Raw genomic sequence first — 14,466 nt, forward strand, 5'->3', positions numbered from 1 at the left:
TTTTGACCAAAATGACTGCATTCCCCTGAACATACCTTCTCAACATCCTTTCTGCTGCTGCTCCCACTTCCTCTCTTTACCTGGAATAGCTTTCTGTACTTTTTGATTAGCAAACTCTTATTCATCTTTCAGGACTTCATCTATATGTTATATCGTTTATTTGGACTTCTTTGTAACCCTTCCATCATCTCCCAGGGTGGCTAAGTGCCACTTCACTAAACTGTTATAGGGCCCTACGCATATTACAATCACAGAATTCTCATGCTGAATTGGAGATGTCTACATGTGACAGTCTTCTCCTGGATTTTGAGCTCCCTGGAGTCAGGAATGATGCCTTGATCTTCCTATTCCTTTGTATTTAGCATATCAGCTGGCACATGAAAACTGCTCAAATGCTTGTTCAACTGGACTGAGCAGGGGGGTGGGGTGAGGAGGTAAAGATGCTCAAGAGACAAGGAGAGAACCCTACAAAGAGGTTTGAAAGAACTGGTAGAGGATAGAATAAGGATGCTATATTATGGGCTAGTTTTGAACAGAAGAGATACCTTTAGCTGTGTGCTTAAGGGGAAGGAGGTAAAGATGGAAGCAGATGGAAGTGGTAAGGAATAAAGTGAGTTGCAGGTTGAGGGATCTACTTTCTTTGTTAAACAAGTGGTTGGAAATGGGGGTGGTGTTCAATCAAAACTTAGTGAAAATAGTGGCAGCGAAGAAATGCATAGAACACAGTTGCCCGGAAAGTAAATGCGCATCTGAAATGCAAAGACCCTAGATACATTTTATTCTGGAACATGCAACCTCTTAGGATGCATTCATATGCTTGAAATTTGTTTTCGAGGCCGAGTTTTAGGTGCCCCTGTCACATTCTCGTTGCATATGTGCGCACATGCTTGCGTCTGGAGATCTTTGCTCTTGGGCCAGGCTGCAGGCTTGCCACCAGAGCCGGGGTTGGGGGCTGTGCTGTTGCTGTTGGTGGAGTCCAGTGAGACATGGCTCATGGCCAGGCTGCCTGCGCTGTGGGAAGAGTAACTGTACACCGTCTGGAGAAAGGCAGATTTCGTGTTAGTCTCTTGCTTACAAAGAATAACATAGCATTTGGGGAAGAATGTGCAACACAGGATCCCATAGTTAGATATTAAAATAACGATAATCTCCACAGCTGGCAAATATTTGCCAGAGGTGGTGGCATACACGGGGATGAATGTGATCCAAGCTATGAAGTAAATGAGCATGCCAAACGTGATGAATTTGGCTTCGTTGTAATTCTCGGGCAATTTCCTGCCTTTGAAGGCAAAGAGGAAGCAGATAAAGGCCAGGACGGCAATATAGCCCAGCATGGTGCCAAAGGCAAGGATGGACCCCTCCTCACATTCCAGGATAATGACTCTGGGCAAGGAGAGGTTCTCTTCCACGGTGGGGGCTGCAAAGATTAGCCAGAGGGTGCAAATGGCCACCTGGATACCTGTGCACGCGAAGATGATGGGGATCGGTTTATAGAGGCACTTGAGGAAGTTCTGTAACTTGGGATCGAAGCTGAAGGCAAGCAGTATTTTCAGGGACTTGGTCAAAATGCAGGAGATGCAGAGAGCGAAGCTCACGCCAAATAGCATCTGCCGCGTTTTACACGTGAAGTCTTGTGGTTCTCCGACGAAAAAGCCGGTACTGGCAAAACTGAGGACATGACAGAGGAGGATCACGTAGCAGACCACTAATCCCCCAGATGATTTCACAACGGGCGTGTTCAGGTTTCTTGTAAATATTATGCCAACAGCCAGAACAAACACGATTCCCAGCAGGGAGAGTGCCAGGAGCAGGACAGCCAGGGCATCCTTCCAGCTGAGATACTCCACTTCCTTTTCGAAGCACGTGGTGCTCTTTACAGGGGCCCAGTGCGTTTCGTTGTTGCATAAAAGGCAGTGATCCATGTCTGAAAGACAGAGGAGATTCGGTTACATTGCAAACATTCAAACGAGGTGATTGTCCAGCATTCTACAAATAGAATTCTTCTCAGCCATAGATTGGACTAGAAAATGGATATCGATAATGGTCACAATGGTTACTCATTAAAATAAAGCCTGCACCGAACCCAAAGAAAGTGAGAGAGGACAGATGAAGGCGAGGGAAAAGGAGGAAAGGAAGAAAAAAAAAAAAGAAGGAAAAAAAAGCCAGCTAGGCTGTGGGGTTTTAGGAAATTATTATACTCAGGATAGATTTTAGTCTGTTGTGAACTTGCTATTATAGATGGCTGTTCAGGGGACTCTGTTGAGAATAAAAGCTTTAGAATCAGACATATCCTCAAGTCCTTTTCTCTGTCACCTGTGAGTCCTGTAATATTGAACAAGCTCATTGAATTTTCCGAGCCTATTTGCAGTTCTCTTAAAAACTAAAAACCAACTCTGCGTCATTGGGGTGCTGCCTTCAGTGAGATTATAGATATGAGGTGCTTTGTGTGGAGCATGTCAGGCTATAGACACTGTGGTGGGAGCTGCTATTGTCAAAGGGGCTGCAGTTCTTTCAGAAGCAGAGACAATATGGCTGGGTCACCCCAATGCCCTCTGTAAGCGAGATAACACAAGATTGTAATCAATGACAGTTGATAAGAGTTAAAGTTTATTTTCCCTGGCGGGGAGGAGGGGGTGTTAGTGGCACTGAGCCTCCTGCTCGCAGTGATAAGGTTGGAAATGATTTATGCTGATTCTGACTACAGGTGCAGCACTGATAGTTGATAGCGTGGAGTTTCTGGGAGGGTGATTGCATTTGCTCCCCATTTCCACCCCCTAATGATGGGGTCCCGGCTACTTCTAAGAAGCCTTGCTATGAGCGTCCATCTGCTTCCACTCCACAGTGCCCATTCAGCGTTATACAGCACCTGTGTTCTCTTCCGCCTTAACCTCAAATAGAAACCTTGTGTTTCTATTTATAAACTCTACATTCCCAGCCTCCTCCTCTTACCAAATCCAATTTCGCTACAAATATCCTTTCTTCCCTGCCTTTCCTTTACCATTGCTGCCAGTGTCTGCCATTTTATTCATTCAGCCAACAGTTATCGGCCCTGCCTGTGTAAAGGGCTGCGCACCGGAGACGTCAAGAGGAACGGGGATGATATCCTTTCAGATTAGCCTACATCCTTGCTTTTCCTCCCAAGTTGTGCTCAGTCTTTTACACTTGTTCTTGGAAGCCACTTGCCCTGGTTAGCAAAAGACAACCCAGGTTGTATCCTTGAAAGACTTTGTGCATCTTTCTGAGAAATAAATGCTATGTACTCGCTTGTTGTTTTCATTTATCCCACTTGGCAAACAGTCGTAGATACTGTTTCACCTGGAAACCCTCCCTCACCGCCCCTCCCCCCGCCCAATTACCTAATTATTTATGCAGCACAGCACAGCCCAGTTTGAGATAAATGGCATTTTTGTAAAACGATGACAGAACATGGATATTGGAATGTTTACATTGGGATGCTTCTCCTTGGAGCCAATAAGAAAAAAGAATAAGCATTCAGGGGCTATTTGGGCTCTGGGTTCTCAGCTTTTATAGGACAAATAGGAATACTACTATTAACAAGGGAATAGGATGCTTTTAATTAAAGCAGCTTGACTTATAAAGTGCTGATAGCTCCTTTCAGGGTTCCGGAGGCTGCTGACCTCACTCCTGTTCTCTAATATGTGTATATTGCTCTGATGTTGTCAAATTGTTAACAGGTTTTGGCAAATGATCAGTTAGTAGCATCCAATCTCTGTCAATAGTCCACCCCCTTGTCTCACAGAGGTTCTTTTTCAGGCTTCACTGTTGCCTCGGGGTAAGAATAATGAGATCTCCCGGGTAAGCAAACCTCTGTATATACATCGATTTCTATCGTGCTTGGCTTAGTTAATTCAGCATTGGTTATTTATAGCTATTGTGCCCCAACTGCAAGTTGGCATGTCTGTGTGGGAGATACATGGATAAAAATGGACAGAGGACATGCACTGTTTTAAGAATGCTGGAGAGGAAGCCAGTTGAGGGTTTGTCATCTTCCCTTGCATGTGAAGTTACTTTCACATCCTTACTATGTATTGGTTGCCTGTCTGCTGATATAATAGAGCAAATTGCAAGATAAAATGAAATCTCACTGCTGTTTCATCTGGGAGAGAAGCATGAGATGCTTCCCCCTCCCCCAAATGAAAGAATAATCCAAAATGGGTTTCCTATAAACAAAATATCAGCCTAGGAGAAATGGCCCAGGCGTGTCACTGCCCAGGCTGCAGTGACTGGAGTTACCCGTCTGGTTACTGTAGTGGTTTTCAGGGCAGTTCACACACTCATAGCAGCAGGTGTGCTGGCTTCTGGTGGTTTTCTTCATTTGCCCAGGACTGCATTCCTTGGAGCATTTGGATTGAATTTGCTGCAAAATGAAAAGAAATCCCAAAGAGGTTTTAAAAAAGATTTATTTCCACTAACTTGGACTTCATGTAAAGATATATTTACTTAAATAGTATTTTGGTCTTTTAAAAAATAGTGTGATCGGATTGTGTTGTGATCTGGAGGAATGTGAATAAGTCTAAAAATAAAAGAAAATACTGTAGATAGTAAAACTGCCTTATGGGTCCTCCGGAGCAAACTTTTAATCTGAAGTACTCACACGCCTGGAGGATGTTCGGCTATAACCGCAGGACTCACCATGAGACAAGCCGGACATCATTACAGGGATAACAGTGAAACCTTTCTTCCCAGCAACATGGCCCTTTGTATCCCCCCACATAAGAGAGAGCAGAGACACGATAGCTTGGGGATGTCAATAGATTTAGGGTTATCTGATGTCCTGGACTATGGGTTCTGCTGAATTACCAGAAATGGTGATAGCCCAACTAGCCTGCATATTGACAAGAGGATCTTGAAATCTGACCTCACTGATCTCAGGTATTATTTGTTTTTGCTACCTCCGTGAAATATTTATTTATGGGTGTTTCCATCAGAAAGGCAAATTGGTCTCTTTCTCTTTTATTTTTTATTAATCCTCACTGGAGGATATTTTTTCCATTGCTTATTTCAAGAGAAAGTGGAAGGAAAGGAAGGAGGGCAAGAACGAGAGAGAGGTGTGAGAGAAATACATCAATTGGTTGCCTCCTGGGGCCTAGGATAGAATCTGCAGCCCAGGTGCATGTCCTTGACTGGGAATCAACCCTTTGTTTTGGTGCGTGGGCTGATGCTCTAACCATTGAGCAGCTGGCTAGGGCAGATGGTTACATTTTAGGAAAGACAGAAAGAAAATAAGAAAGTGAACCACATTTTCAGAGAGAGAGAGAGAGAGAGAGAGAGAGAGAGAGAGGAATTGAGGGTGTGTACAAGGGACAAAAACAAAGTTGGCTATGGAATTCAAGGAAAGAAGTTGGGGACAATGAATAGGTTATAGGATCACTGGAGGCCCTGGTGGTGGGGCCAAGGACTTTTGCTGTCGAGGTACCAATTAATTTGAGTGCTACAAAGCAACCTACAACACAATTACCTTAAGATTCCTGAACTCATTTTTTGTTTCCTGGTCTGTGATGATAAAGACATCATTCTTCAAGTCATATTGTGCCATCTTGGTGATAGTCATGTGGCCACTGACCTCCTTCCAGAACACAACATCATATCCAGTATTCATATCCCCATGGGCATCAAAATGAAATGACGTTCCTCCAACCGTGAATGTCACATTTTTCAGTACATCTAGTAACTATAAAAAAGAATAGAAACAAACACTAATAGAAATATTATAAGTGTATCCATTATATCAATTTTAAAATTATAACACTGCCGTACAAGAAACATCATCTACAAATTATAAAAAACGACATCTCGAATCAATGAGTGTGGTAACTCATTGCAAAGGTTCTTACCTATTAGACAGCAATTTGAGAACTCTAGCCTCATTTATGCCAAAGTCTTGCTCTGTGAATCTGAGAAGCAAGTTAATGTTTATGGATGGTAGCTTCTCTAGACCATAACATTGAAATCTGAGCATATTCATTTTTCACATTTCAGAATTTCAGGATGGGTCCTCTGGGGCAGATGCCTGAACTCTAACTCTGGTTCCCTATCTAATTAGTGGTGTGATCTCAGCAGTTACAATTTTTCCTAGGCCTCAGCTTCTCCATTTGTAAAATGAAGTAAATGAAACCTACCTTATAGGGTTTTTGGAAGGATTAAATATAATTATGAATGTAAAGAGTGCCCAATATCTGGCACAGATTAAGGGTTAATAAAGGCTATATTAATACCTATTATACCTGTCATTAATTAATGGGGACAATATGCAAACAAAAATATTGAATCTATCAACTAACAATGTCATCTGATATTCATATGTTACTTGCTAATACTCAAATCTGTGATACTGTTTTACTTCATAACAACTTGGTGAAGCAGGTTGAACAGGGATTATCTCCCTCTTTTCTTATATGAGGACCCCTAGCCAAGAGGCAATGGGACTTATCTGAGGACACACATCTTGACTTTCATTATATGGTCTTTCCATTGCACCTAATAATATATTAATTCAAAGTCTTCTCACTAGTTTTTTTCTGACTCACAAGTAATCACTGACGTGCCATCTGTCACTATGAAAGGCAGCAGAAAGCATCTTTTCCTTCTAGAATCACAATTGGCCTGGGTCTTGGCCCAGTCTGAGCGGGTAATTCAAGCAGTCGTTGTCCTGCTCACCTCCCCAAAATGAAGGCTGAGGGGACCGAGCTATAAACCGGGGAGGTGGCCCAGTAACAGCGGCACCCTGCTCTTGGGCATGTGCTGAGTAGCATCCCCATCAGAGAAGTTTGGTTGATGGGTGCGTGTAAGGGAACTGCTAATGTCCACCCTAAGTCCATACTTGGTTAGTCATACGGGAGATGTGGATCTTATTAGCTCCAATGGTCTTCAACTCTGCTTCAGTGATTGAGTGCAGAGTACGTGACTTCTAAATTCCATTTAATATATTAATATTAAATAAATTTTTAACTTGAGGGAATAGAAATGCAATGAAAAATTACTTGTTGTTGTTGTTGTTGTTTTTAACCAGCTTGTACAGTGAATACCATGAAACCAGGACAGGAAATGTGTTACTGACAAATGAGGCAGCCACATTGAGCTTGTGCTGCAGAGGAAGAACACTGGGCATTGGGGGAGGAAAACAGGTTGCAGTTCTGGCTCCTCCGTTAACTTGATATATAATCACGGCTAAGTCAATAGCCTTTGTGAACATGCCAGGCCTGCTTGTTATCTAGGTCTATGATGCCATGTGGCTTTTGTTAGGTGCAAAAGCTATGAAACATGGCAAAAATTATTCTATTTGAATAGAATTATGCTCATTTTATTCCATCTCAGTTAATTGTTTATGAATGTTTCTTTCCTTCATTTTTTTTTGGTCAATAGAATATAAAAAAATCAAGTTGTATTTTAAGGTAAATATATTAGCTGTGACAGTCATTTCAATGACCAAATGTCACTTTAGTAAAATCTCTAAGTATATTGATTTTATTACACATCCCCACAGATTTGATAGTTCATGTAATGAATGTAAATTCATCAGTGTTACATTTAAATAGCAGGATATTAGATTTAACCTGGTGAAATTAACAAAAAAAAATCCTATTTTAGCAATTTTGTGGGAGAAATAAATGGAGGGAACAAAAATAAAAGAATAAGTGAGGGCCTGCTGTCAAGATTCCCACCTCTGCCTGTATGTTGATTTTTTCCCCCAGTTCCTTCCTTAAGCAAAACACCTACGCCCCAGTAACTCCGTTCTTTAGGGAGCATATCCTTTTCCACTCTTGTGTCTGAATGATAATTTCCACCTGTTTTTTCCTTGTATTTAATTAGGTTTTACAGGGTAGAGTTCTGACACATATACATTCTGTAAATAATGATAACATTGTACGATGTACATAAGTGCAATTCTGTGCTTGTTGTTACAGGAAACAGCGTGGAGGCAAATAACACAGTGCTTTTCATTACTTGTTAAATACGATAGAACATTTGCCTGCATTAAGGTACAGTTTGTACATTAACACTCCAATTATTAATCTATTACATGCTTTTTCCCACCAATTATGTATTTATTTTTCATCGAGACTCCGAAATTCACTATAAATTGACACTACAAAATGTAGAGAGTAGGATTTGCATATCCATTATTAGCTAATTCACCTCTGTATGCTAATAACCTGCCTTTGTGAACACAAACCCAGGAGGCCACACCAGATAAGCTGGTGTAGTTGATGCTTTCCATTTCCCTACGGGTCTGATGTTTCACTCCATCTCCACAGCAAGCTGTGCTTATGAAACAGGTATCTATGTGAGTAAACTACAGAATAGCAGAGGAAGCAGCCTAGTATCTCTAATACCCAACCTATGTGTTTTTCTTTTGTGAAGTTTTCTGTGATTTAGCAAAAAGCCCACTGGACTAAAGCAGGGGCAGGTTCACTCCTCGCTGTGTGGGTGACCATGGGCCAGACCCTGCTGCCGAGGTGCCCTCCATCTCTAAACTCTTGTGTCAGTCACCAGAAACGCTTCCTCTTATCACTTCTTTCAGATGGAGTGGGAAGAATATGGGTCCGGTGGGCCTGCCCTAATATAAAAATTACAGATGATAAAATTTTAGTACAGTAGGCCCTAAAATTTTATAGTTATTATTTTTGTTATCACTCCAAAATCACTCTCTTATTTGAACATGTCTCTTCTGACGTCTGGACTAATATCATGCTGCCATTGCTACGTAGGATGTCTCATATAAGTTCTTCCAATTCAACATCTCCAAAATGCAATGCTAAATATTTCTTCCTCTAATCAGACCTCCACTCTTCTCTGTTTTTCCACCTCAACAAATGACACCAGTTGCTCAAATATTTGTCTCATTTGTAGCAAGTTCTATCCATCATCCTTTATATGCAGTTTCTCTCCAAATGCTCTCTTCATTCTTCCCCTTAAATAACCATGCACCGGGTGGGACAAAAGTATGTTTATAGTTTTGAGTATGCATAACTAGAGTTGATGCTTGTTTTATTATTTATTAATTATTTTATTATTTCCATAACAACAACTGTAAACCTACTTTTGCCTCACCCTGTACATGTTTCTCCATCCTCGTTGTCATACTGTAGCACAAGGCATCCCTATTTTAGCCTGGATGGCCACACTGGTCTTTTTCCCATCCCTAATGGCTTGATTGCATGCCTCATTAGAGAACTTTAGGGAGAAAATTGTCTTGGTTTCCATAATATTTTTAGCACTAAGCACCATGTCTAGAACATTGAGACATCCAACCAATATTTGCTAAATAAATGTATTTATAGAAGTTTGATGATTAGGCATTCCTCTCATTCCACATACATCACTTACTACCTTATATATCATCAGTTAAAGGAAAATAAAATACTAAAAAGAAAGCCAAAATCTTTGGCTGTTCTGTCCCTGAGTACTGTTCACAAATATCACCAAATGTGGAGCCAAAGTAAGGATTATCCTCAAATATTGGGAGAAATGAAATTCTTTAAAGTTATTTGAAATCTAAAATCATTCAAAAACTATTATTTAAATGTTAGTGAATTTTGCCAGTGGAAAAATAATCTTTAGGAATGTAGCTTTGATTAGTGACCTTAATTGTTGCTGATTTTAAAAGTTTAATGTCTATGGAGATTGCCTCGTAAAAAGACAACATTATTTGCATTATTTGTCCTACTGAATATGGCACAGACATAGCTCACTCACGTCATGATCAAAGGATCCTCTCTTCCTCTTTGCAATCTGTTTCTGTTTGTTTCTAGATAAACAGACTCCCTGTGACATAAAGCACAACCCCGGGCTTCTAGTGTTTAAATGAAACATTTTAGCAGATTTTGTTTAGATTATACTATTTCCAGGCTTTTCTTCAGAAGGTTTGAGATTTTTTCCTAAATTTAAAACAAATATATTTTTGGAACATGATTCTGCTTCAAGGCAGATAAGTTCGGCTTTGAATACATACTACTGAGGAATTTGTTTTTGATGAGTTAAATTTATCATCAGAAAGCAGCAATTTGCTTTTAAATGACTTGTTCATGGGCATTTAAAAAAACAGAATGGAAAAATTTTCACTAAATAGGGCCACATTAAGCTTGTGTTTCTACAAACTAATCAAAGAGAAGAAAGGGAAAGGCGTCTTTTACACACAATTAGTGTTTCATTTTAAATGGAGATATCATAGGAACTGTTATGATTGACCTAAAACATTCATTTGAAGAAGACTGCAGTTCTAGAGAGCCTGCCCTAAGTCAGAGTCATAACTGGAGGCTTTGGGACTATACGTCACCAGAGACATCATGAAAAGTAGAGGGTGTGGAGTCAGATGACCCAGACTAGAATCATATTGCTGGCACTTCCTAGCTTAGTTTTCTCATCCCTAATATTTAGTAATGATAAAAAGACTCATTAAGCATGCCTGGTCTATCTTGCGTTTGTTAAGAGCATGAAAAGAGGTAATTCTTATGAAGCCTTGACAAACTCTAGATCAGATAGAAATCCATAAACTCCAGGAAAATAGCACCATCAACAGAATCTTCTTGGAAAATAGAAGAACACAACTTTTGTGGGTCAGAGTAGGAAGTAAAGGTAAAATAACAACTCCATTACCTTCAGTAACAAAAAGCAAAGGGTAGAAATTCAGGTTATTCAAACACTGAAGGTGTCGACTAATAAGAGGAATACTAAGAGCATTCCTTCTAACTGCAAATTAAAGCAATGAAAGACATGGAGGAAGTTATGGTCGGGGAATTTCCGTGGGTATGTGAGTTAGTACCTCCCATGGTTGAAAGGCGTTGGGGTTCTTACAATCTCGAGCCTGGCATAGATCCCGAAGGGCGTAAGCAAGGGCAAACACAGCGAGCTGAATACTGTGGACAAGTCCTGGCTCCGTGTAATCCCACAGGAAGTCATTTCTCAGGGAGAAGTTCCTGTCTACATCCTTGTTAGCCTTGTAGGCCAAAGTCCCCTGAGAACGGTTGAAAATGCATTGACTCAAATCACTGTCTGGGACATGAGCACAGGCAGACAAGAGCACGGCATATTCACTTAAGGGTTTGTTATGATCCCTGGGAAACATATGCAGATTTTGAAGAAAGGACTGGAAAGAGGACACATTCCCTTTTCTAAAGGCAAACCCCACAACTTTGCCGATCTTTTTAATGTTAGGAATGGTGGTAATCTTGATGGCTGTTGACCAATTATCACTAGCAATCCAGACCTTATTTACATTCCTTTCAATGGCTTTACTGAAGAGACTGAAAACATGGAATTGCCTCAGAAATACCACGATGACATTAACGTGCGCTTCTGCTATGATTTTCTCCAGTGTCTGATTGATCCTGATTTCAATGGTGTTATCTGAGAGGAAGGCGGGGAGAACTTCTTTGAAGGCTATGCACACGTTATTTGCCATGGTCTGAAGTACAAAAGTGCTGAGGGCCAGTCGTCCATAGTCATCGTCTGTGGTTATGATGCCAATCCAGTTCCATCCAGATTTCTGGATCAGGTGGACCATTGCTTTAGTTTGGTAGAAGTCACTGGGCACAGTTCGTAAAAATGAAGGAAAGCGAATTTTGTCACTTAGGATTTCTGCCGTTGATTCATAACTCACCTGGAAATTGACAGAACCTTTTAGTTATGGTGTTGAAGAGCTCCAGACAGCTGTGCCTAGTAGGTGTTGCTTGACTCTGAGTAATGATGCAAGAACTTAGTGCAGGGCTTTCTAAAATCTCTTCTGGTTCTTCAGAGGCCCCTTTCCTTACCTCCTGGCTCTTGGTTTGCATTACAGAGAGAGCTGTAGCTCCACAGTCTGCTCAAAGCTTTCTCATCATACTCAGAACAAATGCAAATATGACCACAGTTTACAAGATGCTACATGACCTGGCTTTTGCCTCTCTCCGTAAATGCATTTCTTATCATGCTCCTTTCTGCTCACCTGATCTGGCCATTTTTATTCTTTGGACATGTTAACGTTGTACATGATGATTTTTTTTTTTAGCCTAGATCCTGTCCTTCCCTCCTCCATCTTCCCTTGGCTGCCCCTTCTCATTCAAACATTATCTCTTTGAGAAGTCCTTCTTGACTTCCATTCCCCCTTCCTTCTCACTCTCTCTTCTGTTTTCTTTATAGCACTTGACTGATAGTATTTCAGAAACAAGGCAGTTGAGCTCCTCAAAGGTTTGTGTCTGGCCCAAATCATGCTGAAAACGGTCAGAAACTAGACAGACTGAGAAGTGACTACCCCCTTTGTGCTTTGTCTGCTATCTGATCCACATGGGAAACATCCTTTCTTTGATTAAGAGAAAGGAAAGTTTAAAGTAAAAACAACTTCCTAACAAGTTTCCCAAATTACCCTGACCTTTCATAATAAAGAGTGGAATCAAAACCAATGTAGGGAGGTAGAACAAAACCTACCTGTGGCATGAGCTGTAAACTCAATATCCTGGAGACAGCCATGCTTATTTCTGAGTAGCCAGCCCCTATGACAGCCTTCACCCTTGGCGTGTAGCTGGAATAGTTACACTTAACCTCCACAATTTCTCCGGAGCAGTTGAACTTAGAAAGAAACCTCAGAGCAGCTGCCATTGCCACTGTCACTTCGGTACAAGTGTCATAGATTTCGTACCCCAGTTTGACTCCAGATAATAATGTTGAATTATTGATCATCTCGATGCTATGTATCATAGCAAGAGTCTGAAGAAACATTGCTATTTCAAACCTGTTGAGAAAGAAGAATTTTTTGAAAGCAGAAATTAACTTTTCTACAGACATGATGATATCTTATTTTATCCACATGTCAGCCTCGTAATAAACAGTTTCTGGATCAAGGAAACTTACCTTTTGAAGGGGCTAACTTTTACTTATTTAAAAATAATTTTTGATGGAAACCTTCCTTAAAAGGTATATAGAAACCCAGCCCAGCCAGTATGGCTCAGCTGTAACCTACTTTTGCCCACCTTATATAGTTAGTTATTTTATAATTATCAGTCCATAATGTAATTTTACATGGGAGTTACTCTTAAAGTATTGATTATTTCATTTATTTAAAAATTTTATACAAAAGAAACCCACTAGAAAGTGGGGTTGATACTTTAGTGAATGAGTCATCAGTTGCTGTTTACCTCTTACACCAGTGGTTCTCAACCTTCTGGCCCTTTAAATACAGTTCCTCATGTGTGACCCAACCATAAAATTATTTTCATTGCTACTTCATAACTGTAATGTTGCTACTGTTATGAATCGTAATGTAAATATCTGATATGCAGGATGGTCTTAGGCGACCCGAGTGAAAGGGTCGTTCGACTGCCAAAGGGGTCGTGACCCACAGGTTGAGAACCGCTGGTTAAGCGATTGGCCTAAGTCTACAAAATTAGTTTGCCGCCAAACTGAAATTAGAATTCAAATATCCTGCTCTCCTTAAAGAAAATCTATTTGTAACATCCTCTACCCCCCTTTACTTTTCCATATTAAGCTGTGCCTGATGTCTTCTCTATAGTCGAGCTTTTACATGTAAAATGTTTAACAAGGAAGGAACACTTTGGGTTGAGGAAGGGCCTTAATTTATCATAAAACAATTAGATTAAAAAAAACACAACGAGATAAATGCAATGTTGACAAAAATGTTAATATACAGAAAAATTTTGAATGTACTCTATTTTAAACAAGGATTAAATAATAGATCCATGTTTAAAACAAAAACCATATTGTGAATGATAGAAATGTAAACATGTTAAGTATATTTGTGATGGACAGACTACAGTGTCTTCTTGGTTTTCTCAGCTGACTTCTGGGATTTTTTCCAGGCAAAATATATATAAACTTATTAGTAAAATCATTCATTGTTTCTGCACTTGGAGGCTAGTTATATACATAGCATTGATAACATCTCTCTTTTAAGGAAGCATAGCAAGACTATGACAACTTAAAAATATGAGAGTTTAGATTTTATTAAAACAAGTTAGATGTCAATACAAGTACACGTTTACATACCTGGTCTCTCTGTGTAAGCTTGAAATTTAATTGTGTTCTTTAAGGCTTTACTCACCCAACACATTTCTGGATTTCTGGTCGTCTGGGATAATGTTCTGAGGACAGCATTTTTTCATGAATGGCGAACAAACCTCCAATCATGATATGTCCCGGAGAAGTGGCAGCCACGAAGTCATCAGGGGTCCGGCAAGGCTGGGAAGTAGCAAGAATAATCACAAAGAAGGTAATCAGTACAATCAGCAATGCCATGTTTCTAACTCATTTGCTCACTTCATGCAAGTTCTCAGGCAACATGAAGCTCACAGAGTGCCAACAACATGTAACTATTTTCCCTGTAAACACCATGGAAGGCATAGGACAGTGTCAAGGGCCAGAAACACTCAGTATTCAGATACTTGCTGAGAGTCAAAACAGCTCTTCACCAATAAGAACACATCAGACTTCCTCACCCTCCTTTGTGGGAGGCGT

The 14,466-nt window shown here is 40.4% G+C and overlaps 1 protein-coding gene across 1 annotated transcript; it reads right to left on the reverse strand.

Annotated features, from left to right (window-relative positions):
* Positions 1-355: 355 nt before the first annotated feature.
* Positions 356-14,335, reverse strand: GPRC6A (G protein-coupled receptor, class C, group 6, member A). The gene is made up of 6 exons (XM_006778414.1): positions 14,054-14,335; positions 12,424-12,727; positions 10,784-11,620; positions 5,480-5,692; positions 4,255-4,378; positions 356-1,924 (listed from the first exon to the last, which is right to left on the reverse strand). Exons 1-6 carry the CDS (start codon positions 14,245-14,247, stop codon positions 810-812), a joined length of 2,787 nt encoding a protein of 928 aa, XP_006778477.1. The 5' UTR covers positions 14,248-14,335; the 3' UTR covers positions 356-809.
* Between the last annotated feature and the right edge of the window lie 131 nt (positions 14,336-14,466).

Source organism: Myotis davidii, unplaced genomic scaffold (genome assembly GCF_000327345.1).
Source record: "Myotis davidii unplaced genomic scaffold, ASM32734v1 scaffold147, whole genome shotgun sequence".
NCBI lineage: Eukaryota > Metazoa > Chordata > Mammalia > Chiroptera > Vespertilionidae > Myotis > Myotis davidii.

Bases quoted from the DNA above. Each gene is read 5' to 3' on its own strand.
- GPRC6A (XM_006778414.1), bottom strand. From the start codon at position 14,247: ATGGCATTGCTGATTGTACTGATTACCTTCTTTGTGATTATTCTTGCT. The intron at 5,693-10,783 runs GTACTAACTCAC...TCTTTTTTATAG, and splicing joins ACGCCTTTCAACCATGGGAG to TTACTAGATGTACTGAAAAA. The intron at 1,925-4,254 runs GTAACTCCAGTC...TCTGTCTTTCAG, and splicing joins CCACTACAGTAACCAGACGG to ACATGGATCACTGCCTTTTA.